At 48.2% G+C, this 23,697-nt stretch overlaps 1 protein-coding gene and 1 long non-coding RNA gene across 13 annotated transcripts in view; one reads left to right on the top strand and one right to left on the bottom strand.

Moving 5' to 3' along the window:
* CUX1 (cut like homeobox 1) overlaps positions 1 to 19,917 on the bottom strand; it is a 268,876-nt gene extending 248,959 nt beyond the window's left edge. For all 12 annotated transcript variants that reach the window (XM_066979728.1, XM_066979718.1, XM_066979720.1 and 9 more), the window contains exon 1: positions 19,783 to 19,917. In XM_066979728.1, the coding sequence (XP_066835829.1) occupies positions 19,783 to 19,845 (63 nt within the window). In that variant the 5' untranslated portion in view covers positions 19,846 to 19,917. The remainder of the gene's footprint in view (positions 1 to 19,782) is intronic.
* On the top strand, positions 19,740 to 22,138 carry LOC136786611 (uncharacterized). The gene is made up of 2 exons (XR_010825771.1): positions 19,740 to 19,866; positions 21,644 to 22,138. It is a non-coding gene; the product is annotated as an uncharacterized lncRNA (long non-coding RNA).
* Positions 22,139 to 23,697: the final 1,559 nt, after the last annotated feature.

Here is a 23,697-nt window from a genome sequence, read left to right as displayed (position 1 = left end):
GCACAGGAGGTTGATTTTCAAGTATTTAACATCCAGCCGGATGCTCAGCAGTCTGGGTGGGAAGGCGGTGGGGCAGAGGGATAAAATCAGCCTCTGTCATCGCTACCGAGAGCAGAGCTTTATACCCATGTAGGCAGTTGGCACTAGCCGACCGTATCTCCATTAATCTGAATTTATGCTAATTCTGTCACTCATCATTACCCGTCAGTCACTCCTAAACCAGCTCTCTGGGAAACACCCCAGTTAAACTCTATCCTTGCTAAGGAAGGATAGAAGCTAAATTTGAAGAACTACTTTTTCTTAAATAAGGCTGAATTAGAACTGAAGTTCTTGAAGCTGATAGAAAAGGACTGTTCAAATAAACAGCACGAGCACCCGTTTTTTTCCAAAGACGAGCCATCTTTTCAAACCCAACTTAAGCACTTCAATGCCCAGACAGTGAGGCTGGTTTCACAACGCACGTTGCTCCCAACCAATCTGTCCAAAGATGTGCCTGCTCTCAGTGTCACACCACCTCTGGAGCAACACCAGTTTTGAAGTGGACTGGACTAGAAGTCAGTACCTACATCCAGGTATGATTTAGGTGACTTTGTTTTCAAGGTACAAATGAGGCTTTAATGAAGTCCACGCTCAATCTTAGATTCATTTTTCCCTTCATGCTGCGCATACCTCCACTGAGTTTATTCCCAAGGCACAAATGTCTGACTGCTTTCACTGTAAAGCACTTTTCCACAACCTCCCACCTACCCTTATGGTTTTTATTTCACCACCAAGGAACTACCACAACTCTTGGTACGCTTACAAACAGTCAACATCTCTCTTCCCATTAAAAGGTGGAGATACCCTACCCTAAACCAACCATCAAATTGGCCAGGGAGGGCTGGTTGTGATGGATCTGTCTGGCAGCACTGCCGTAAGGGTATGCTATGGAACTTTCCTTCCTTTTGAATGCAGTCTGAGCTGCTTTGTATTACAAATACGAATTGTATTAAAAGGATGAAGTGTTAACTTAAAGCATTAATGAAACTTATGGGGAGAAAAAAGGCCATAAATCATTTACACGCACAAAAACTAAGAGAATATTTGGATAAAATGCTAATGCCTCCATGCAAATAGAACAGAAAGCATTCAGAGACACATAGATCTATTTTATGTCTCATCTCAGGAATTATCATTATGCCAGTATCTACAGCGGAACTGAAATGAATTCAAGACACATACCGTATTGAAGTAACCAGCAGTACTTCCCACAGCAATGAAATAATCATTACAGGTTTGACATCCAAATACTGATTTGCACTAATCATGCTTAACTTGTCAGATGTCTGATGATCCCCGAACAACGCAATATATCCATAATCAGTCATTGCAGTGGTCCATAAGTTTTGGATTCAAAATACCAAGTGCTAGGGCATATTTTATTTATACGCTCGATGGCTATGGAACATAATCTTGTCATTGTTCAAACTGCTTAATCTGTCTCAGCATTTAAAATTAAGTTGAAAAGAACCACTAGTGCCTTTAACTGTTCTTAAATTACATTAATTGCATTGTTAAGCACTTTAACAACCTTACGAAGGAAGCTAAGTAAATCACTGCTCAAAAGCACGTCTGTATAAGCACCTCTGAAACTCCTCCATGCACTGGACAGAGCTGTCGATATCCCTGAAGAGCAGAATGAGGACCTCTCATATACAATCAGACCAGAAGCAAATCAAAGCAGAGGCTACTTTTACCATTTGCCCAGGCAATGAACTATGTCAACATCAGCTACTGTAACATCAATATATTGTACGCATGGAGAAATGCAGAGAGTACTGAAGTTACGCTGTCATGATACTATTTACGCCCTGTCCTGCTAGCAGGCTACTGATGTCATATGCCTGTATACAACACAAACAAATTCACAACCTAGAAATTTCTGCTGGCAAGAGATCAACAGGCTGTAATGAGCACTGAAAACAAATGATCCAGCCCTTAGCCAGACCTCACTGATGTCTGCTTGAACTATTACACCAGGCTAAAGCTTCACTGTTTCGACTGCAAAGATGTCATTACCAGCTTCTGCAATAATCTGAAGCAAAGCCAGGGACCACAGCCTTTGGATTTTTAGATCTACAAGCTTATTTTATGGAATCTGCTTTCTTCATCCTGTGTAACTGAAGGATATATACAGGTGTGGTGGTCAAACAGCTTGACAGAAATGTTTTCGTGCTTTTTAAATAAGCATACCTGTACCAACATGCAGAACATTTGAACTAGTATGGAACAGATGCCTTTTGCTGACAAATTCTTATGGCAACAACAGGCAGAAGTTAAACCCAATAGGGCTCAGAATGTTTTAAGAATAGCAATTATATATCCAGAGATACTTAATATACCGAGAAGAAACAATGGAATGAAAAAGAAATGCAAAAGTTTCAAACCATCTGTATATATCTGCACTGCGTATCAAACCATCTGTATTATATTCTTAGATCAGCAATAGCAAACCACTGGCACGAGTGCCAAGTTTGGCAGCCGAGACGATTTGGACTGCCACCAGCGAGAATGAGCCACCATGCCTTTTAGAATAAATTTTGTAGCAAACACCAAAAGGGTTGATCAACACAGATTATCACAGCTACAACAAGCCAACTAGTTTTAAAAACAGTATTTGCCATCCCACAGGATTTAATTTTATGCTTGCTTGATATCCTCGATGCTTAAAGAAATAATAAAAAAAAATGATTAAACTTCTCACTATCCCTGTCCCACAAGGAAATGGCTAAAACCACTCGAGCAGGTTTTGAGCAGCAGAAGCACCTGCACATGGCACCACCAACCATGGTGCATCACGTCAGCCGGTTCAGAAGCACACAGCCGCGTTCCAGCACATCAAACCCCTCAGCAGATGGGTGACACAGGGAGCTGCGGCACAAAACGAACCCTCTGCAGCACTTTGTGCCACTGAGGCACAATGACTGGTCTGAGGCCTCTTGGCTTCCTCTGCGGAGACCCTTCACAGGCCCGCAGCAGGAGCGGCCCACGCGCGTTTGCTTCGTCTTCTCCAGCCCCTGCCTCTGCCACCCTACAGCGCCCTGCTTCTCCCGGGAAATTCCACCTGCCCTTTGAAGTCTAGCCTAAATTTCAAAGGCAAAAATACCAAAATATCCTTGAGGATAAAGGTGCTGATGTAAAGAACATTGACTAACCCCAGTAATTTTATTTTCATATTTTAAAAGAGCCCCAAAATAACTATTCACCACCTTTTTCTCTACTCAAGATTTTGAGAACAACCCGCCTACCAAAAAGTCTCATTCTCTTAGCGCAAAGAATTTTGCATGGGTGGAACTCTTTAGCTAAAAGTGACGATAAATAACACCTCCTCAATCCTGCAATCTCTAGAAACAGTTTACAGGAACCAACATCCTAATTTGATTTGCAGGGTTGAGCCGGAACTTCCCAACCTCCCGTGGCCGGCTGATGTCGCTGCCAAGATGTACTACGCACCTACCATCTAGGTAGCACAACTTGGCGTCCAACAGTCTCGGCTGTCTGCAATCTTCCGCACCTTCGCTGTGAGAATACATGGTCTGATATTCCTTGATATGTTTCTGGGATGTAAAATACTCAAATACAACGTATAACTATGACCAAACATACGAAGAGCTCGTCCATCACACCCTACATAAAGCTTCACAGGACCCTCTACTTTAGTAGAGTGCATGAGGTCATTCCTAAACTGAAGGTACAAACCTCTGGTGCCGGATTTTTTTTCAGTATTCACACAGCACCGAGGTGTTAAATCAGCAATGTTAAGCAACATTTTTTCACCCTTTTGTACAGCTTATATATAAACCATGCTAATTGATAAAAAATCACGTCTAGAAGTTCAAGAACTTGTCTGCACGTTCTCCTCAACTCTAAACCTACCATGCAAAGAAAAGGCCCCCATGTACTTCCCCTCGATGAAATGGGTAGAAGTTAAGGTATTTTTAAACTTATGCATATACTTAACAGAGCACCTCCTGTTGTCTCAAATTAAAGGTATCGAAGAACAGCAGAATAATCTCCCTTCCCCTATAAAACATATTTGCACTTTAAGCTATGCATATTGTTTAAGTCTGTAAGGAATCCTATTATGAGAAAGTTATTTTATGAGTCTGCCAAAAAGGATGGTTACCAGAAACATAATCACAGTAAGCAATAAAGGCTGACATGGAGTATATTTCTAAGCAATTATAGCAGGTGTTTTAAAGGCATAAAGCTATATTGTTATAAATCCATTTAGAATCATGGATATGGAAAAAGTAAAAGGCTACCAGAAGACTGAAACCCTCAAGGCAGCCCAATACTGTTCCTGTATCCTTCCCCTGCAGACAGCAGCACCTACAGGACCAACTCCACTACGAATTTTAGCGAGTCCGAAGAACGTCACGTTAAGCAGTAAGGTACAAGCAGCATTACAAGTGCACGAAGAGCTTTCAAAGGAGGACGCAGCACACACATACATGCTACAAAGCTCAGGAAAATCTTATCACCTAAGGACTGCTAGATCTGTTTTAAACTACTACGAATACTGATTATTTTCAATTTAAGCAGGGTCAAGTGTAATAGATTATATGAAGATGGCTTACAGAGGAAAGATTGGAAGGGGCAGGCTCACAGCCCTCGAGTAGAGTACTTTGCACTGTGCTTTGACAAGTCCCACGCAGGACTTAGATGAACTTGTACGTGAAATCCATCTCCAACACAGAACTAGTGGAGGAAATTCAGGGAAAGCTTACTTGCCAATGTAACACGTAACTTTATAGAACAATTGCCAGTTATCAAAATTGCACATGCCAAGAGACAACACTCACTATAAATATGACTACCAGCTATTCCACACAACCCAAAAGCATTCTGCCAAGCCCTCCTTCATGTTCTCTCTCACACAGACAAAGGCCTCAAAGCCATGGGACATCTGCCAGGGAAACAAATGAAGTTAAAAAACCAGAAGAACATGAACATGTACTAACCTAAACTTGCGTGTTCTTTCTTCCCAATTCCTCCCCCAACACCTCCCCCTACAAAGAACACGTCTCAGTTTACTGTACTCTTTTCCTTCTCCCAACCAGTCTTAACTCTTGGACCGATGTTTTAAAGTTTCCCTACCTTTGAAAAAATAATGTTCTGTTCTTAAATGTTTTGCCAGATCTGGACCACACCCTGCCCTCTCCCAAAATCTCGGTTGTTTGTCTCCTATTGCACATAATCAATTATAGCACTTTCAGGTTGTATTTTGCATGGTGGGAGCTGATCCAGGAAAGAGATTGTGCCTGTGTGAGCTTGCGTGTTTACACAAACACACATACATGCATGCATACACATACACACACACACACAGACAGCTTTTTAAAATTGTTTTGCTTCCATACAACTTCAGGGGATTTTCCTCAAACTGAGCTTTTTCACTCCTAAGTACATGGTACCTGACATGAAAGGTAGGTGAAAAACTTCCACTTACCAGGTCATGCTAATCACTTAAATTAGAAAGGGAAAAAAAAACAAAATCTTTGTCATTCTATCACCACCAGAATTGAATATCAATCACAAGCAATAGCAGCAGAAAACCCACAAAAACACCCAGCAGATATCGTCGGTTCCACTCTACGTTTCACTCTCCCTGTTCTTATTCCCGGATTCAGTGTCAGACACCAACTCTGATGTTTGACAAAAAAGGGATACGGCAGATTGCCCACCAGCCGCATCATGTGCTGCCAAGTGAGAAATACAAGCTTGGAAACAGTCTCGAGATTCCAGCCAGGACAGCAAGGCTCAGAGCATCACAGAAGTGACATAACTGAGCATGGTGGGGAGAGGCTGGAGGGGACACGGGAAGTTACTGCATGAAACAACTCTGCAGGGCATGCAAAGGAGCTGTTTTCTGTACCAAGCACGACAACTTCATCATTTAGGGTGACCAAGAAATAACTGCTGTTTTCTCCTTCTGATTTTCCTTTTTTTAACTAAGCCTAACTGCAAAATTGCCTTAATTATTTGAATCTGATCTTTTCCAACATATTTTCACTTTTCTGTAAACATTCTGTACCTAATTTTTCTTTATTTGCTGTGGCAAAATGACCAGCAATCGGCTTCCAGTGCATTCAGCAGAACAATCACCCTGGGTCTAGTTCACAATACGGGAGTCCTGCAACGTCTAAAAAGAAAGTTTACATCCCATAAAAGACAAGAATCATCTTGTTAATTTGTTCGGTAGCTAGCACAACAACAGTGTGAACACCACATGCAGACAAAAACTCAATTTGTCTTCAGACAGTTTTTAAAAGACAGACATTTTATCAGCCTATCTGTTAACACTTTCCTTCAGAAAATATGTTTCGCCTGCCAGCAAACAAACAACAAAATAATGTGTCATATCTGTAAAATGAGGGAGAGAAATAACCAGGAATTAGCCTCAAAGTGCTGTAAAAAAATAACAATAATCAAATGCCTGAGATCACCCACGAGCGCAGAGCTAACGCGCACGCCCCGTGCTCGCAGCCTTGCATTTGCTGCCCTTACAGCCCGGTACCTGCACTCGTGGTCACATTACACAGGGATTCTCCCCAGTTCTGCTGAACGGCCACCAAAGGGACACGATGGCCACAGCTCCAGGTGGCAGTGGGACAGCTGTTGGAGAGTGAAGTCCACTGAGGCCCCATACTGGGTGCGTGCACCGTGTCGCAGCGCTCACGACCCGAGAACGCAAGCCGGGCATGAGCGAGGCAGGGGACAGATGGACTCCTCGCTCAACGCCTCCTCACAAATCCACACGCACCACCGCGGCCGACTGTCCCTCTGGGTTAGGTGACAGGAAGAAGAAAAGCTGGGGTGAAATTCTGTTACCTTCCTGTTCACTTCACCCACCACCAAGTGCTTCATAGGTTTTCAGTTTCAAATTCGGGAGCATGGACGGAAACTGTAACTGGCAAACACTGCTCAGGAGTACTTCTGAGTGAGACTTCCAAGATCCTGAAAACATTTTTACTAAGTTCCATAAACTGTAGTTCTAATTAAGGACTAAATCTGGAGACTAAACACCTCTTTATTTGAGGGCAGGGAGGCTTAAATCTTTTTGTATTAATGCTGAACTATATCATCTGATATTTTTGCTATGACCAACCTATAAAACCTGTCAGCTTCACTCAGTTTACACAGGGCTCTAATTATGTTTAACTAGAATCTGAATGATCTAATTACTTAACATCTTATAGCACAAACTGCTGAGGACATTTGCTCTAGCAACTGGCAAAGGAACATGAGACGTACAGTAAGTGTTCTGTACCCTGCTCAGCACCGCTTGAAGCAGCTCTCCCACCAGGGACAGACCGACTTTTCTGTCCCACCTGAAATTTCTGCTGACTGAGAACAGCCTCGCGAGACCAAATCATCCACCAGTCCAAAGGGAGCAGGCAGGTGAAGGAAAACCCCGAGTGCCAGCAGCAGGACAATGGGACTTTCAAGTTTTTCGTTTTGTTTTGATCTTCTTCACCAGGTGAAAACCCAAATCCCTCTCTGTACTTCTGGGGCTCCTTCTCCCACAGTTCTGCAGAAACTCAGGGACAGAAGACCTCCACGAATGCTAAAACCGATGCCAGCCCTACTGCACCAGAGCCAGCAGGGAGCTCCAACACCAGCAAGACTTCAACAGGATTTAACCATCGCAGTAGTTGGAGGGAGCAGATTTGAGCAAAACCAGGGAAAACTCCACTGGGGTCAGTTACAGGGAGAACACCAAGGCTATCCACAAGCAAGCAGCAACGTGACAGAAGGGTCCTGTGGCCGTGAAGCCCCCTGCCCAGTGTAAGGCCTGGCCAGGGCCTGGCCCCGTGCCATGGCGACGCCATGCTGCGTACCTGTGGGCCGCACGAGACAAGGGTGCCGAAACACAGGAAGCTGCTATTGTGACCCACGTTGCGCAGACGTGCTCCCGCTTTGATCTCTTTTCCTTGAAACCACGGCGCTGTGTACCCAACAGGTCGAAGAAGTAAAACCTAAAGGTTCTGGTTAAAAACCCAGTTAAAGATGCCGCTTTCTGTCTTTACTTTTGCTTAACGAACAGATGGAAACCAGCAATAACCATCTGTGTAAGGCAGCAATAACTGTAAAGCACAATAATTCCACAAAAATATGCTAACAAGGTCACTTAAGCGTTTCTCTAATTGTCTACTGCCCGTGACCTTTTTCAAAGATTTCAGATGGAAAACAAAACCAAAACAATTTGGGAAAGATCTTTTGGCACCTCCAATGGAAGAGCGGTTCAATGCTGTATCCTGGGGAAATTCCAGTTCAGGAAACGAAGTTCTGCCTTCGAAGATTTTCCCCGGTTTCACAGGGACGTGCTCCTCGCCCCTCCAGCTGGGATGCGACATCCAGCTTCCCCGGCGGAACCGATCACCCCGACCGAGCAGTGAAACTAAAGCACGAACCATTCCTGTGTGCGCAACACGGCAAATGTTTGGGAATCTTTCGAGATCAAAGCCGCTCTATTAATAAACCTGTGTTTTTATATTGCTCGCAGCTGAAAAATCCAATTAAAACATCACAGTGACCTTTTACTGGAGAACTGAACTACTGTCGCGTTGAGGATAAAGTATCAGAGGGCACCCGAAGATGGGATCCAGCAAAAACTGGGTAGATACAGAAAGATAACGTTACGCTTGTTTTACTTCAGTCGCCAGGGTGGTAAAGGATGGCCTAATTCAACAGAAAGATCTGAGAGGCTTTTATTAGGTCTCCAAAGTAGTGTAACTGACAGTTAAACAAACAAAGTGTCAGGCCTTAAGTCAGCATTTAGAAAGTAAATTTCTAATGAAGAGCTGACAATCAAGAAACCGTACAAAGGGGCTGCTGCCAGCCGTCAGCCATCTAAAAACTCGCTAGAGAATGAAAACTTCTTACTGCTGAAATTAACTTCACAATTTGTTGGTAAAATTATTATAGCAAATGAAGAGGGCGTAAAAGCACTACAATATATGACTTCATTTTGCCGTGACACATCTAGAAGCAAATAAGATAAAGAGCAGTGAATGCCTTAAAAAAGTTTTTTTGTTTTTTTTTTTTTTTAAACCAGGCACACCTGCTAACTTGCCAGCTTCCACGTAATCTGCCTGTACCAAACCCAAGTTCACCTGGAAAATGAGCAGCAAGGCGTGCAGCCGTCACTCCCTGGTGCCAGGAGCTTCCACATTTGCTCAGGTGCCTGCAGAAGGCGCCGCCGCCCACCAGCACCTAGCTCTGGGCAGGGTGCTGCAGGCACCAGAAGCTGTGAACCCACCCCAGGGGAAGGCTGCGCTGAGCACAGCACCAGCACCAGGCAGGGACCGGAGGAGCCTTTCAGTCCCTGCACTCAGGGGAATGTCAGAGACAGCACGTGCAGCAGCTCGGGGGCCTTGGCGACCACTTTCTAAGATTGTGAAAACAACCTGAGCTACTAAGTTCTTCTTCTAATCCCATTTAAAGTAGGTTTTCACAGTTCCAATTTTAGACTTCAAGTCCTATTTACAGGACAGAAAATCCCAGATAGTGACATTAATCAAGTTTTACTTAGCTTGGTGTAAGACGTGGCACATTAAAGAACTAACTGTACTCGGGATATGCCAGGACATCTCAGATACTAATGGATTTTAATTTATTATCTAAAATGAGCTGGTCACAGCACAGTGTCTATGCAGTTTTAATCGTTTGTGCTATGCTTACCATAACAACCCAAGAAAAAAACAAAAAAACAGTTCTAGTTGCAAGAGTTGATGGCACGGAGCACAACAAAGGACTTACAAGGGCTGATAGAAACGAGTATCAGAAGTTACATGAAGAACACAGCTTTACAACACAACTTCCCAAGCAGGAGATTGACCAAAGCTCTGCCCAAACATACATGAAAAGCCTGAAACAGCTCCTCCTCATGAGCACAGCAAATAGGGAAATGTGTTTTATGCACAGAATTGGGAGCGTGGCGTTGTAAAACAATTTCATTTGATTCAACCCTGGTCTGAAGTAGCCAGGGGAACGATGCCCAGACCTGCAGGCTCTAAGAAGCGCAGTACCCGCAGTCCCACAGGATCCAGGCTCGCAGGGGAAAGCTTCCTTCATTCCCCAAATCCTCGGGGTGATCCTGCTCTCCGATCATCTGCCTTACCAAGCCCTCCTGCCCCTCTCATTGTGTGGAAGCCTCCCAGGGTCACCCCAGCAAAGCAGCAAGCATCAACTCACTTCTGATAACAAAAAAATGATGGAAATTGTGAGTTCACATGGTAATTGCGAGCCTGAAGAACGTTTGCTCGAGAAAACGAGCAGGGTGTTGTGCCCAGCAATGGACAGATGAGCTGAAGACACAATATTAGCAAGCTGCCCTTTTCCAGCATCCTAAGAATTTCGATAGCCAGACTCCATGCCAAAGGAAACGTGCAGAAACCTATAAGCAAAAGAAAACGAGAGCTCCTGGAAGAGGATAGAGCTGGCAGAAGGGAAGGGAGGGACAAATTACTGTGCTCAGGTCCCCCCACCCCTTTCTTCTTTTTTAATACACCAAACACTTCTCGTGCTCACATAAAAGAAACTAAGGTTACAATTGTGCAAGCAGCTCTGTACAGAGGTCTCCCCCTAGAAAATCAATTGCAAGACTACTGGCTCCTTGTTACTAAATGTTTAATATTATCCCATCTCCACAATTAGTATTAGAAAAGCAACTATGCTCATACCAGACATACCAAACCCAAGTTATTTGAGTACTATCAATATTAACACGCGCACACAAAAGTTGCAACATAAAAATAGATATGTATTTTGCTGACAAAATTAACATTATCATATTTCAGATCACAGACAAAGGGTACATTTTATTTACGTCTGAAAATGAAGCAAACATCTTTAAGTGATAACATGACATAAATTTACTTTGACATGCATATGCAATAAAACCTGTAAATGCCCAATAAAAATAAAATGAAAAATAATTACAGACAAAGCACAAGTATAAATTTTATTGAGCTATTCCGACGACATTTATATTTGACATCAATGAACCAAACAAGAAACAGATTCAAGCTGATTAGAAACCTGAGATAAAGGAAGAGACAGAGAAGACCCCGGACACTGCAGCAGACCGTGAGGAGAGGCTGGAGAGGTTCCTCCGCTCACAACTCAGCCACCGGCCGTGGCAGCAAAGGCCACTCCTTCCCAGACGACCTCAGAAGACTCCGACTACGCATGTGTTAAAAATTAAGCACATGCGATAATGCTTACTGGGTCAGGGCCTTGGTGATGTGCTAAATAGGGGTAAAGCTTATTCACCTTTGCAAAGTTCATCGAGTGCGACCCAGAGCGGTGCTCAGGGGCTCGGCAACCCAGCACCGTGCCCCTCCAGCCCAGCAGCTCCTCGGGAAGTGAAGGCATGCGGGCTGAGTCGGTGATCAGTACTTCTGATGGCACACGTAGACATTAAATCACAACCCCTAGCCCTTAGCAGAAGGGCTTCAATAGCCCCCACCACTGCATCGCGCCCCCGACCCCGCTGGCAGGGGTCTGGGGTCACCCGAGAGCGGTGCTGCCTCCAGCTGAAGCGCAGGACCTCACTTCTAAGTGATGCAACCACGGGCTGCTGAGCATTAAATTTGACATCTCTACCACTGGGTGCCTATAATGTAAATTTTAAGCAGCCTTTAACGAGCAGAGAATCTGAAGGGAAAGTTGCTAAGTTGCGTGTCTTGCCTTCAAACACTAACCCAAAGCACCTGCTGGTGTGTTGTGAGGTAGAATGCATGTACGTACGAGTAACTCCGAGTTGCACCTCCATAACCCTTTGCAGGAAAGGTTTTTTCCCAGAGGTTTGGTACCAATCACCAACAACGACCTTTTAGGACGTCTGACAACTCAGTTCCTCTTCCACACTCGTTCCTATAGACATTGCTTCCAGCAACAAGCCTGAAAAACCTCCACAAACCAACAGCAGTACGTCCTCTGTTTAATCTCTTTGAACAGAAATCAAACAGAGGTGCAGAAAGATGCACCAGTGACTCTTCTTTATGCTGAGCACAGAATTTGGCAGAAGCCATGAAGAACCACATACGCTGGCTGACAGCCCTCCATCTCTGCACGCTTCATGTTCTCCAGGTGGAGAACCGCATCGCAGAGCACAGCACAGGCACCACGAGCCACCAGCAGGGCTGGGACCCCCAGCTTACAGCAGACCACCGCCACCTGCTATCGGCCACTCACCTACTACGAGCCAGTATCAGCCCCCGGGCATTACTCCCCGACACACTCACAGTGTATAGACTTCTGATGAACTGACACACACCAGCTTAAGGTTACCACTCTGGTAAGGGAAGCCCTTTGTTTTTCCTAAAATAAGAGACCGACAGCACCCCGCAGCCTCCAGCACCCAGGAGCACGACGTAACCAAACTTCCACTGCACATCACCACCCGCAGCGCTACGCTTTAGCTCTGCAGTTCAGTTTCTAGAGAAATAAGCCAGGACATTCTCATGCAAAACAAATCATCTTCTTGTGCCTGAGATACATCTGGAGGTTTGTTTGTTTGTTTTCTAGAAACGAAGACTCGCAAGTCAACAGCTATTAAATCACCTTTCAAATTTTGTGAAGTAAGAACAATGACAACACTTTTGTTACTCACAATACCTGAAAAATACCATTCAGTGGTTAAGGAACTGCTTAGCTCTACCAGGAACATAAGCCCTATTTGTTAACAGGACAGCACTAAAATCTGTCGGCGTGCTCCGGCGCTGTACCACCGCCCTGGTATCTCCGGCGCAGATCTTCCCAGGGTGTTCCCACAAGCACGGCACGGTGGTAAACCCCAGGCTATCCTTTTGTAACACGGGCGAGCGCAGGTGAGCCGGGTTTGGCTGCAACACGGCAGCCAGGCACTTGCTGGGAGACCCTCCGTGCTCCCCAGCCGCACCGCCCCAGACCTGTGCACGTTCTGAAACACGCTCCCTCTCCTCCCAGCTGTGCTGTAAGGAAAGTTTCTTTTCCAAGCCCTAGGCTTAGGCTTGCTCCTTAACTCCTTCCTCCCTTCACCACTTCCCTCTGTGAGCAGCATCCTTTCCCCCACCCCACTCGTTTCTGTTTCTGTGTCCCTGCAGTGTCACAGACCTCAGCTCGTCACAGGAGAGCCACAGACCGAAGCCACCACTAACCAAAAAGCAGCAGAGGGGATCCGGATTCCCTGTACACATATAAAAAACACACGGAAGGAATTCTGCCGTGATCCACAGCGCAGGACCCCCCCCATCTCCACAGCTCAAGCACTGCTTTACAATTTAACAGGAATCAGACCACGGTCTGGTCTCACCCGCATGCTCGTGTGGCTCCAGGCTCAGCTGACCAGTAGCCAGACACAAGATCTCCAAACGTAAGATCTCGCTTATCAATGCTTTTGCCTAAACTTTCATGTTCTTCACAGAAACCTCGCAGCAGCACTTCCAGGTGCTTGCAGATTCCTTAAGGCGCATTTCACAAACCGAAGGTACAACAGGGCCCGCTCAGCACTGAGGCACAAGCTCATGCATCGGAGACAGTCCTGGCCTACATCCGCACAGGCCTTAAAAAGCTCACGGCCAGGGCACAGACACGTGGGAACGTAAAGCCTCGAAGGAAGGCAGCTCCTAGATCTCTGTGCATCTGCTTCCAGCTTCCCCAGGCAGGGCTGCCTCTACCTCCACCTCCCCAGAGCAGCCCCCCCACGATCCACAGAGCTGATCACCCCAGCTCTGCGCCCTCCACCCGACCACAGAAGCACACCTCAGGCCCTGGCAAGAGACTTCCTTATTACCCCAACTGCAGACAAAGGCACTAAATTACTGCAAGGCAGGGAAGCGAGCGAGCCGCCAGCAAGGCGAGCAGCCATCAGACAGCATCCGTCTGAAAGACTCCGGCCTCAGACTCCGTCTGCTGCGGCTCTCCCGCACGGAGCCACCGGGTCACCCCCCGGCCTCGACGCTTCCCACCCAGCAGCGCAGTTACTCATGCTCAAACAGCCAACGCTGCTAAGCCACAGAAACGCAGCCTGAACTGCTGCAGAGCTCTTGCGAGAGCTGCAACGTAAGCGCCACCAGGCAAGAGCTGTGGGTCTAGCACAAATTCTTTGCTGCCTACTGCTTTCCAAGAAACCCAAGTGTTATTTGACAACAGGGGAGACCACTGTTACATCCAGCAACCTACACCCAACATCTGTAGGCTCCGCATTTCATTTTTTTAAGAACTTAACTCTGTTAACGTTCAGTTTTCTGTTTGGATTTCCACCTATTTCATAACCCGAGCACTGCAACATGCTGTATTTTTTCAGTATAATTAACAAGAAAAGCAGAAGTGACAGATGTATTTGCCTTGTCAGAGCAGAGGAAACAAAAACAAGTTGCAAACATACATCCCACAACCTGAGTAAGACTCATCTTTAGCACTTTAAGGACATCAGCTATCCTGACCACGAGGCCTAATTTTTCTCATCTTTCCTGGTAAATTCAACCCTACACCGAAAGCCTGTGCATGGGGACTCTTGTACAAATGTCTGCCCCCAGACTTCTTGGCTTCTGCTAACGACCCCCTTTCAGCTTTCTCCTGCTCAGCTTCACATCTTCGTCCCCACTCCTTCAGGCATGCAGTGTAGGAATATCATCACCACATTCTGGCTCCAGAAAACATCACATTTTCACCACCTTGCCCATGAAGTACACAGGAAACAGCCAAGCAAAAAGATAAGCAAACTGCAAAATGCAAAGAACACAGGCAAGAGAAACCTGGATATCCAAGACAGGAACACACCACCCCGCTCACACCCCAAGCCAACGAGCCCTGCCTGCTGGGTGTCTGAAATAACAGCAGACACGCACGTATGGATCTCCTCTTCCCATAGATAAACCGCCTTCATTCGCAGCCTCAGTGTGATCAAACTGAAACTTGGGGCTGTGCATTTCTCTACATCCATGCATTACAAATCAGCTCGCAAATAAAGAATAATTGTTCACTGGAATTTTAGACTGCACGTATTTTTTTCTTTAACAAACGTTTCGCCCATTACTTGTTTGGTATTGTCACACAGAGCCAAGCAGAACAATCTCTCTTTCCAAAACATCCCAACCACTGCCATATTCCAAATCCCCACTACTGCATTTCTCGATACATTATCCAATTAACTACAAAATTGGCATACCAGCAGTCTGACTGAAACTGCCCTGATTCTGCCATGCTTCAGATGGGCATTACTTCATCTGAGGAACAAGAAAGAGGGCTAGCAAAGCTTTCAGAAATTTCCTTCTGAGGAACAGATTCAAGAATCCTAGGGAGGCCAAACTGTCAAGCCAGAAGTACAGCGTGGGCCCTTAGTACGTCATGCATGCTGGGTGCCCAGGGATGCTGCTCTGACCGCCACAAAAAGCCAAATTTGCCTATTTCAGGCAAACAAGGGCTGGCAGAGTCGACTGGCAGCGGCGTCCTGTCTTTCAGGTATCCGCAGCCCTCTGGGTTCTCTCTCTTGCACCTTCTCGCAGAACTGCCAAGTTGCTTTCAGCACCCGTATCTGATCGGGTGGGGGAACAGGAATGCACTTTCAGCAGCTAAAGACTCCTCTTACTGCATGTTTAGCTACCATCACAAATAACCGAGAATTGACTACTTTTAGGACAGATACAAATTCTGCAGAGCTCTGTATGGGTAAACAAAATTAATGCTAAGATGCTAATTCCACTTCTGATGAAGCATGGCAACTCTTCACTTACAGCAAATCGGCTCGTGCTCCAGTACAATCAGACCCAAGGAAAAGATGCCAAGAACTCCACCTGTTTCTAATTAAATAATTCAATAGCTTCAGTATTTAAACGCTACTCATTACTACTTAGTTTTTCCAGATTTTGTTACAAATTTTGTAATTGTATAGTAAGATCAATGGGTTACCTTAAACAATTAGTCACAGCAGACATAAAACTAATACTCTATCCTCATATTAATCATATATGATGCAATACTGGGATGAGATTTACCAAAGGAAAAAAAAACACAAGCAAGACTTGGGGTTAGATTTTAGTTCTGTAGCCTGATGGTAACAAGTTCTGCCGTTCTGCTCAAAAGCAGCAAGAAACTGAAGAAGCTGTACTTTTCACTAGCATGCATGCGTGCCCTAAAAAGCTTTGAGATTTTGAGACTCGTACTTATTTGCAGAACGCTTCAACACGCAGCGCGTTCGGTTTTCGAGCAGTACTAACTTTTTCCATTCATCCTGCAGACGCAGCTTAGATCTGAGAGGCAAGCTAGGCTTACTCGAGCAGTACCGCTGGTCGGAGAGGTACGGCTGGGCCGCCTGCGTCTGCCGATACGGGCACACAGAGGCACACACGCACGCTCAGAAACACCGACCAGAACCTGGAACAGGACGGCATGCAGCACCCACAGGCTCGTTTTCCTGCTCGCCGGCAGTGGGGTGTTTTTACGGGGGAGGTGATGGCAAGAGACACCAAAAACGAGAGCCGTGAGCGAGGACCTGGCCAGCAGCAGGTAACAAGCCTCACTCTGCTGCAGGTCCAGCCGACTGGGATAGCACGACACCTCCCAAGAGGAGACCTGCTTCTATCTCGAGGGCACCAGCACTGCCCCGGTGCTTTAACTCGCATTTACGGCCACAGCATTCACCGTCTGCGAGGGTCTGTTTTCTCTACAACTCCTTCGCCATGAGTTATCAAACACGGATCCACCTTCGGCAGCAGACTCACGCAGAAATGATGCCATGCCAATTTCATCACTTCTTTAGGAAATGCAACTAACCTTCGCTGTAAAATAAAAGTCTGCATGCATGCGTTTGAGGTACAGTCTCAAGTGAAGAGCCGTGTTTGGTACTTTTAGGAAACCGCCATTTCTGCGCGTCATATTCCGTTTGTGAACAGACCTTTTTGTTCTTTAATCCGAGTTCTGAATTATTTAACCCTGCCTCCAACTCCTGAAATCTCTCCTCCTACAAACAAGAGGTTATTTAGTGAACGGAAATAAATAATTAAAAGAGTCAGACCCTACAGTGGTCTTGGCTCCGTTTTTAATTAATATTGACACAATCCCGAGAAACCTGCTGCTTAATATTACAAGGCAGGTCGAAGCTCATCAACAGTTAAATGCCCTCTAACAGAAGGCAGAAGAGGAAGTTGTGAGCAGGCAGCATGCACGTCGCGCCGCTGCCAGGAACACGGGCACAGCCTCATCCTCAGCTCCTCACAACTTTCTTGCGCAGCAAAACGACGGCTTTGAAGCCACCGAGCCCACAGCTGGGAGAGCTGGACTTGGCAGGAACTACGCTAAGCACAAGTCCTTCGCGTTTTTGCCCTGGAATAGAGTAAAGAAAGTACGGAAAAGGGAAATTTTTACTGTCTGTAATTCCACACTCAAAAGACATGACTATAAATGAATGGGGGGAACAAACAGCTCTGTAAGACTGAGCTTCACACTCGGTAACGATAGATTTAATAGCATATTGCTTCATCTGCAAGTGGGAGTAAATATTACACTACCTCTTCATGCAGATGGGTGGGTAAAAAAAAATAAAAAGCGAATTTGAAACAAATTAACTACTCTGCCTAAGGATGAAAGGTCCTCTCTCCCTCTCTGGTCACTCCAGGACTCTCCGCGGGCAGGCTGAGCACAAAGTTTGTTGGGTACGGACGGCCTGGTGAATCCGCCACGAGGTGAGCAGCCCCAATCCGCAACCCGTACAAATAATCACGAGTCCTCGGGACCAGGTAACGAACACTGCTCAGACAGCTCAGAGCTGGCACTACAGGCGTGCTTCAAAGGAGAGCCTACAAGCTGCTCGAGTCAGCCTGTCACATCGAGCCTGTAAAAATAAGATTAAGGTTTGTGGAGCGATACTCCACAACAGGTTTTACAGTATGCACAGAAATTAAATTATAATAAAAGTGAGGGGTTTTTTTTTTTCAAACTAAAAACAGAATGGAACAATCTATCAAAATGCCATTTGGCCGCGTTCATTACATTTTAGAATTTAATTTACATGATAGATACTTTAGCGTAATATATTTTAATCAATAAGCATTTCTGAGGGCTTTATTTTATAGGAAATATTCAGAGTTCCCCGCCGTTAAATGTAACGCCGCAGCAGTGACGTTCCGAGTGTTTATTTTTCTATGCTAAGCAAGTACAACCACGCATACACAGAGGCAAAAGTCCACAATTAAAGATGTCAGACCTTGTTTAAATACATCTTAATTTAATCCATTTTATTTTATACAATTCTACATCTGGACCTCATTTTCTGTATTCCTGTAGGTATTCTGGGTCGCTATTAAGAATCCTTTCAAGTGAGGAAAGTTCAGCCAAGTCTACCTTAATCCAAAGCCTTTAAAAGAAACAATAAAACACGAAAGCAGCTAAAAAAAAAAAAAAAAAAAAAGGCAGACGGAGAGGGAAAGGCAGCGCCTCACCCCACCTCCCGATGCACCTGAGAGCCGGCAGGGACCGGGGCCGGCACCGACCCCAGGCGGCTCCGCGCTGCCCGGGGAGGCTCGGGGGGGCCCGGCCCCGCTGCCCCCCGGCCCCGAGGCACCGTGATGCCACTCGGGCCGGGCCCGGGGGGGGCTCCCAAACCGCACCGCCCGGCCTCGTCCCCTCACAGGGGCACGGAAGCGGCCGCCTGAGCCCCCCCCGGCCGGGCGCCCCCCGCTCTCCTGTCAGAGCGCGGCCCCCGCCTCCCGTCACGCTGCCCACCCCCCCCCCCCGCCTCACCGGGCCGCCCCCAGCCCCTCGGGGCGCGCTGCCCCGGCCCTGTGACCCCCAAAAAACAGCCCGGATCCCCCCGTCCCTCTCTTCTTTCCCTTCCCTCAGCTCCCCACTGCCCCCCCGGGGCCGGCCGGAGCCCCCTGCCCGGCGGCGGCTGAGGGGGGAGAGCACCGGGGGGGTTACACCGGGGGGGTGCGGACCGGGGGGTGGTGACTACAGGGAGGGAGCACCGCGAGGGGGGTGAAACCGGGGGGGTGACAAGCACCGAGGGGGGAGCACCGGGGAGGGATGAAGCACTCAGGGAGTGACACCGGTGGGGGGGGGGGGGGCAGTACCGGGCGAAGGGTTACACCGCGGGGGTGAGGACCGAGGGGGGAAGCACTGGAGGGTTTAGCACCGGGGGGGGCACCGGCACCCCTGGGCCGGCACCACAGCGCCCCCAGCCCCCGCCGCTCCGCGCCTGCACCGCCGAGCCCGGCCGGCTCCCCGCGCCCCCCCCGCCCGCACACCCCACACAAAGTCCCGGCACTCGGGAAACTTTCCCCCGGCCGCCCCCCGGGGCTGAGGGAGGCGGCGGGGAGCCGGGGCGGGGAAGGGCCGAGCGGAGCCCCGCAGAGCGGCGGCCCCGGGGTACCGGCGGGGGGGGGACGCGCACGGGAAGCGGGCAGAGGGCAGCCCGGGACGAAGCGGGCTGGAGCGGCGGCGGCGGCCCCGGTAGCGCCGGCTCCGGCGCCATCTTGGGCTGATCGATGAATTGAACAAAGGGGATCGATTTCCGATGGGGCCGCCGATCGGGGGCGGGGGGGGGGGGGGGGGGGGGCGAGCGGAGCGGCGCGGCCGGGCGGAGCGGGGGGATCCTGCGGGCGGCTGCGGGAGGAGGAGGAAGAGGAGGAGGAGGAGGAGGAGGAGGAAGGAGGGGGGGAGGCCGGGCCCGAGGGAAGGCGGAGAAGGGGAAGGGAAGGGGGGCGGGGGGGGTCCGGCGGCGCGGCCCGGCCGGTGCGGCGAGCGGGGGAGCCTGACCTGCAGCTGCTGTAAATCAAAGCGCTTCCAATATTGAAACATCGATCCCACATTGGCCGCCATCTTGAGACATATTGAGACAGAGTGAGCGGCTGATCGAGGGAGAGAGAGGGGCTGGAGTTCGGGAGCCGGGAGGGAGGGGGAGGGAGGGAGGGAGGGAGGGAGGGAGAGAGGGAGGGGGGAGGAGGAGGAGGGGCGGGGGGGGGCAGGGGGCGGGAGGCGGGCGGGGAGCGCCCAAATCCCGGCCTGGAGCCCGCCGGCGGCCGGAACGCGGAGTCAGCCCCGTGCGCTGGGGGGGGGGGGGGGGGGGGGGAGAAAGGGGGGGGGGCGGTGCGATCATAGAGAGCCCCCCCCCCGTGTGTGTCTGTCTGTGTGTGTGTGTGTGTGTCACCCCCCCCATCCCCGTGCTTGGGGGGGGGGGGCACGGCTGGGGGGGTATTTGGGATTTGGGGGGGGTATTTGGGTTTGGGGGGAGGTATTTGGTTTTGCGGGGGGAGTTGGGATTTGGGGGTGATTTGGGATTTGGGGGAGAATTAGGATTTAGGATTTGGGATTTAGGATTTGGGGGGGATTTGGGGAGGGGGGCATTGCCCACAGCCCTCCCCCTCCAAGCTTGGCCCCCCCCCCGGTGCGTTGGTGGCGGCGGGGGGAGCAGGGGGACCCCCACGTCCCCACCGGCCGCACCGTCGTTAGCGGGGTTCATGGAGGCGCGGGCAGGCGCCCATGGGGCCACTGCCGCTGGCCGCCGGCTCGGAGGGGGCGGCTAACACCGGGGTTGGAAAATCAGCTCACAGCTTCGTGCGGCATAGCCATAGAAACGGAGATCACAAGGATGAAATAACTTATTTTGTTCTAAACAATAACGTGTCCATAAACGCGGTTTATTCCCCCCCCCCCTTGCGCCCACCCCGATGAGCAGGGTGGGTTTGGGGCGCAGCTCGGCCCCACAAGCTCTGGGTGGGCAGCCCGCGCGCCCGCCGTGGCCCCGCAGCGTGCCCGGTGCCTCGCGGGTGGCCCCGCGGGACTGAGCCCGCTGCATCGCGCTCCCCAAGCGCTGCCGCCGCCGCTGCCTCGCACTGCCTCGGCGAAAGGCAAATAAATAGATCTTCCTCCGGGAAAGTAAGCGACGGTGGATTTTTCGTCAAACAGTATTTGATCATCAAGTGAATTTAGTGCTCGCTCAAGTCGGCGGGCTGACTACTTGAAAATGGCTCTGTCTGTCTTTGGAGAAGTTACGGCACCGACAGCGGCGGAGCGGCTGCTGCAGACTATTTCCCAATCTGCCGCCGTCCTCCTTTGGAGGAGCACCATCGCTTCAGCCTCCATTTCCACTTTTTGCTGAGGCTGCTGCTCACAAAGCTCCTAATTGCGACGGCGGGTTTTATGTTAACGAGTCCCACCTAAGGATCAACCCGACAACTGTAGACCTTCGCATTTTTGGTTGGCCGTACCGGGAATAAAACTAATGGCACTAGGGTACGAGAACGCCGGGCCTCTGCCTGCCCAGCTGGGCCGGGCACGCTGCGGGCTCGCAGCACGTGCGGCCGTCACGGGGCTGGTAGGGGAATGAAGCCCCTCGCCCTCCAGAAAGCGTGTCCAGGGCTGGCAGTGGGGGCTGCCGAATGGGAGGCCGGGGGGAGGCCGGGGGGCTCGGCCGGGGCCCCCCTGCTGCAGGCAGAGGGTGTCGGGCGCGGCGGGCGTCTGCAGGGATGGAGCCCTGCGAGCCTCCAGATTCTGACTAACAACGTAACCGGTTTGGTAGCTCTAAAATAGGATTTTAATCCTGGGAAGCATCATTTCACATTCCAGTGATCTAATCAAAATCCTCTCCTCTAATCTCTCCATGGTCCCCCCTTTCTAGATGAAAGAGGCTGGAGTTCCTGTCTTCACCCTTTCTCCGCTGCCTCCCTGCTCTACCAGTCTGTTCTGTGTCCAGGCAACTGCAAAGAGACATTTCAAAGACTCCTGCTGTGCCATGTAGATGTTTTCTCTTGTTAGTTTGGACTGCAGGTGTGTAAGCCTCAAGGATGAAGTATCGTGGTGCTGTTTTAGGTTTGGGGCATACAGTCATAGTACAATAAATCACATAGTAATGTTCCACTTTGAACGCACACGCACAGAAAAAGAAAAAAGCATCTGACCTGAATCATTTTCTGGAAACACATCTGGTTAAAATCCAAAGTTTTAAATTGAGTAATATTTTAAAATACATTTGGTAGGTATTAAATTACAGTGTTATATCTGGTAATATTTATGATACTAATGTGTTAAGCAGAGGTTTATATCTGTCAAGAAATATGAATGATTGTCATATGGGGTAGCAAATGTATCCTGATATAAATAATATTTTATGATATTTTTAACATTATTGTAGTCTTTTTGCAGGAGTTACATCTTGTCACATTATTGCCAATTTGAAATAAAAGCTCTGTGGCTAGATACCAAAGCTTTTTAGCTGTATAATTTTCAATAGGAATAAACAGCACGGCTGATTTTAGGAAGTACTGAGAAACCTTAGCTCTGCCAGCAGACAAATGCTGAGCACCTATAATTCCCGTTGCCTTCAGTGCAGGATCAGGTCCCTTATTTGCCATTTTGTGTGGCAACAAGCCCGAGGAAATCTTGCTTGACAGCTCCGTGTTCTGAAAGTGCTGTATTTCTTCGGGCTGGATTCTGCAAAGATCCTGCAGGGTACAGAGCTCCTCGGAGCAAGAGGTAATTTGCTTCGTGTTTCTGCCGAATCGTACCTGTGTCAGACGGAAGAAGGATCCTGGAAAATTTGGTGCACCCTGGCAAGAGGCCGGTTAGAATAAAGTTTTCTTGGATTATTACATTTTTCAGAAATCAGTCCCGTGTGTTCATCTGAGGAAGGCTTTCTTAAGGTTAGATTTGATCTGTGTAAATGCTAACTTCTTTCAACATGCACTAATAGAGTACTGAAAAAGTAAGTACAGTGTATTTGAAGTTTAAATCTAAAATGATGGCAATTACTAACAGTGCTTCAGTCATGCTTGCTACGTCCAAAGTGTTTGAAAGAATGTTGTACAGATTTCTTTTTTATTTTCTTCCAGGTATAGACACACAGGCACCATTTTAGGAATCAGACAAATACTTAATTAAAATTCGTTTCCCATTAATGTCACCATGTCAGAAAATGTCACTAATACAGATGTTTAATTAACACAGTTGCTCTACCACTTTCATTGGGCCATCAATGGCAATCGGTCTCGTTATGCTTCACGTGTCGTTGTCCAGAATATTGAGGAAAAGGGACCTTTATTCCAAGGACCCCAAACTTGTCAGAAACAATTCATTGTCACAGCCGCTCCTCTGGGCAGCAGTCTGCATTCATTAAGACATTTTGGACCATGAGTCCAGTCCTGATCACTGGACTTGGGCTTCTGTTTGCCTTAGTGAATCTAGCTTATTTCCTTGCCCAGGACTCTGAGAACTGCGAACTGCTCAGCAGGGCTGTAACTGTGAGTCTCTTCTCCATTGATTCTGTTGTGTTCTTTGCATCTTTTTCACTTTAACTAACTCCCAAATGTCAGTTCCCATCACAGAGTTCCTCTAGAGCCTTTTCTGTACCCCTTCCCGCTCCTTCTCCAGCCCATTCCCTCTTCAGTTTCCTGGCTCTCATCTTTGCATTTTCTTCAGCTGCTTCTTGTCCCCAGCTGCCTGGCTCTACGTGTCTGTTCCCTGTGAAAAGGAGGACCTCATACCAAAATCCTTCAGTCCAAGGGATGACAAGGAATAGAGACAGACAAGCAGACAGGTAATTTATGATGCTGGGAGATTTAGCCCACATTAAGATCAAAACTCATAGGTCTTTAACACCACAGATTTTTTTCCCCAATCATTGTTAGTAACTCTGGTTCCACACTGATTTATATCTGTCGTAGTAGCCAGGGGGTT

This window comes from Anser cygnoides, chromosome 18, assembly GCF_040182565.1.
Source record: "Anser cygnoides isolate HZ-2024a breed goose chromosome 18, Taihu_goose_T2T_genome, whole genome shotgun sequence".
Classification (NCBI taxonomy): domain Eukaryota; kingdom Metazoa; phylum Chordata; class Aves; order Anseriformes; family Anatidae; genus Anser; species Anser cygnoides.
This window is presented reverse-complemented; position numbering and strand designations above follow the sequence as displayed.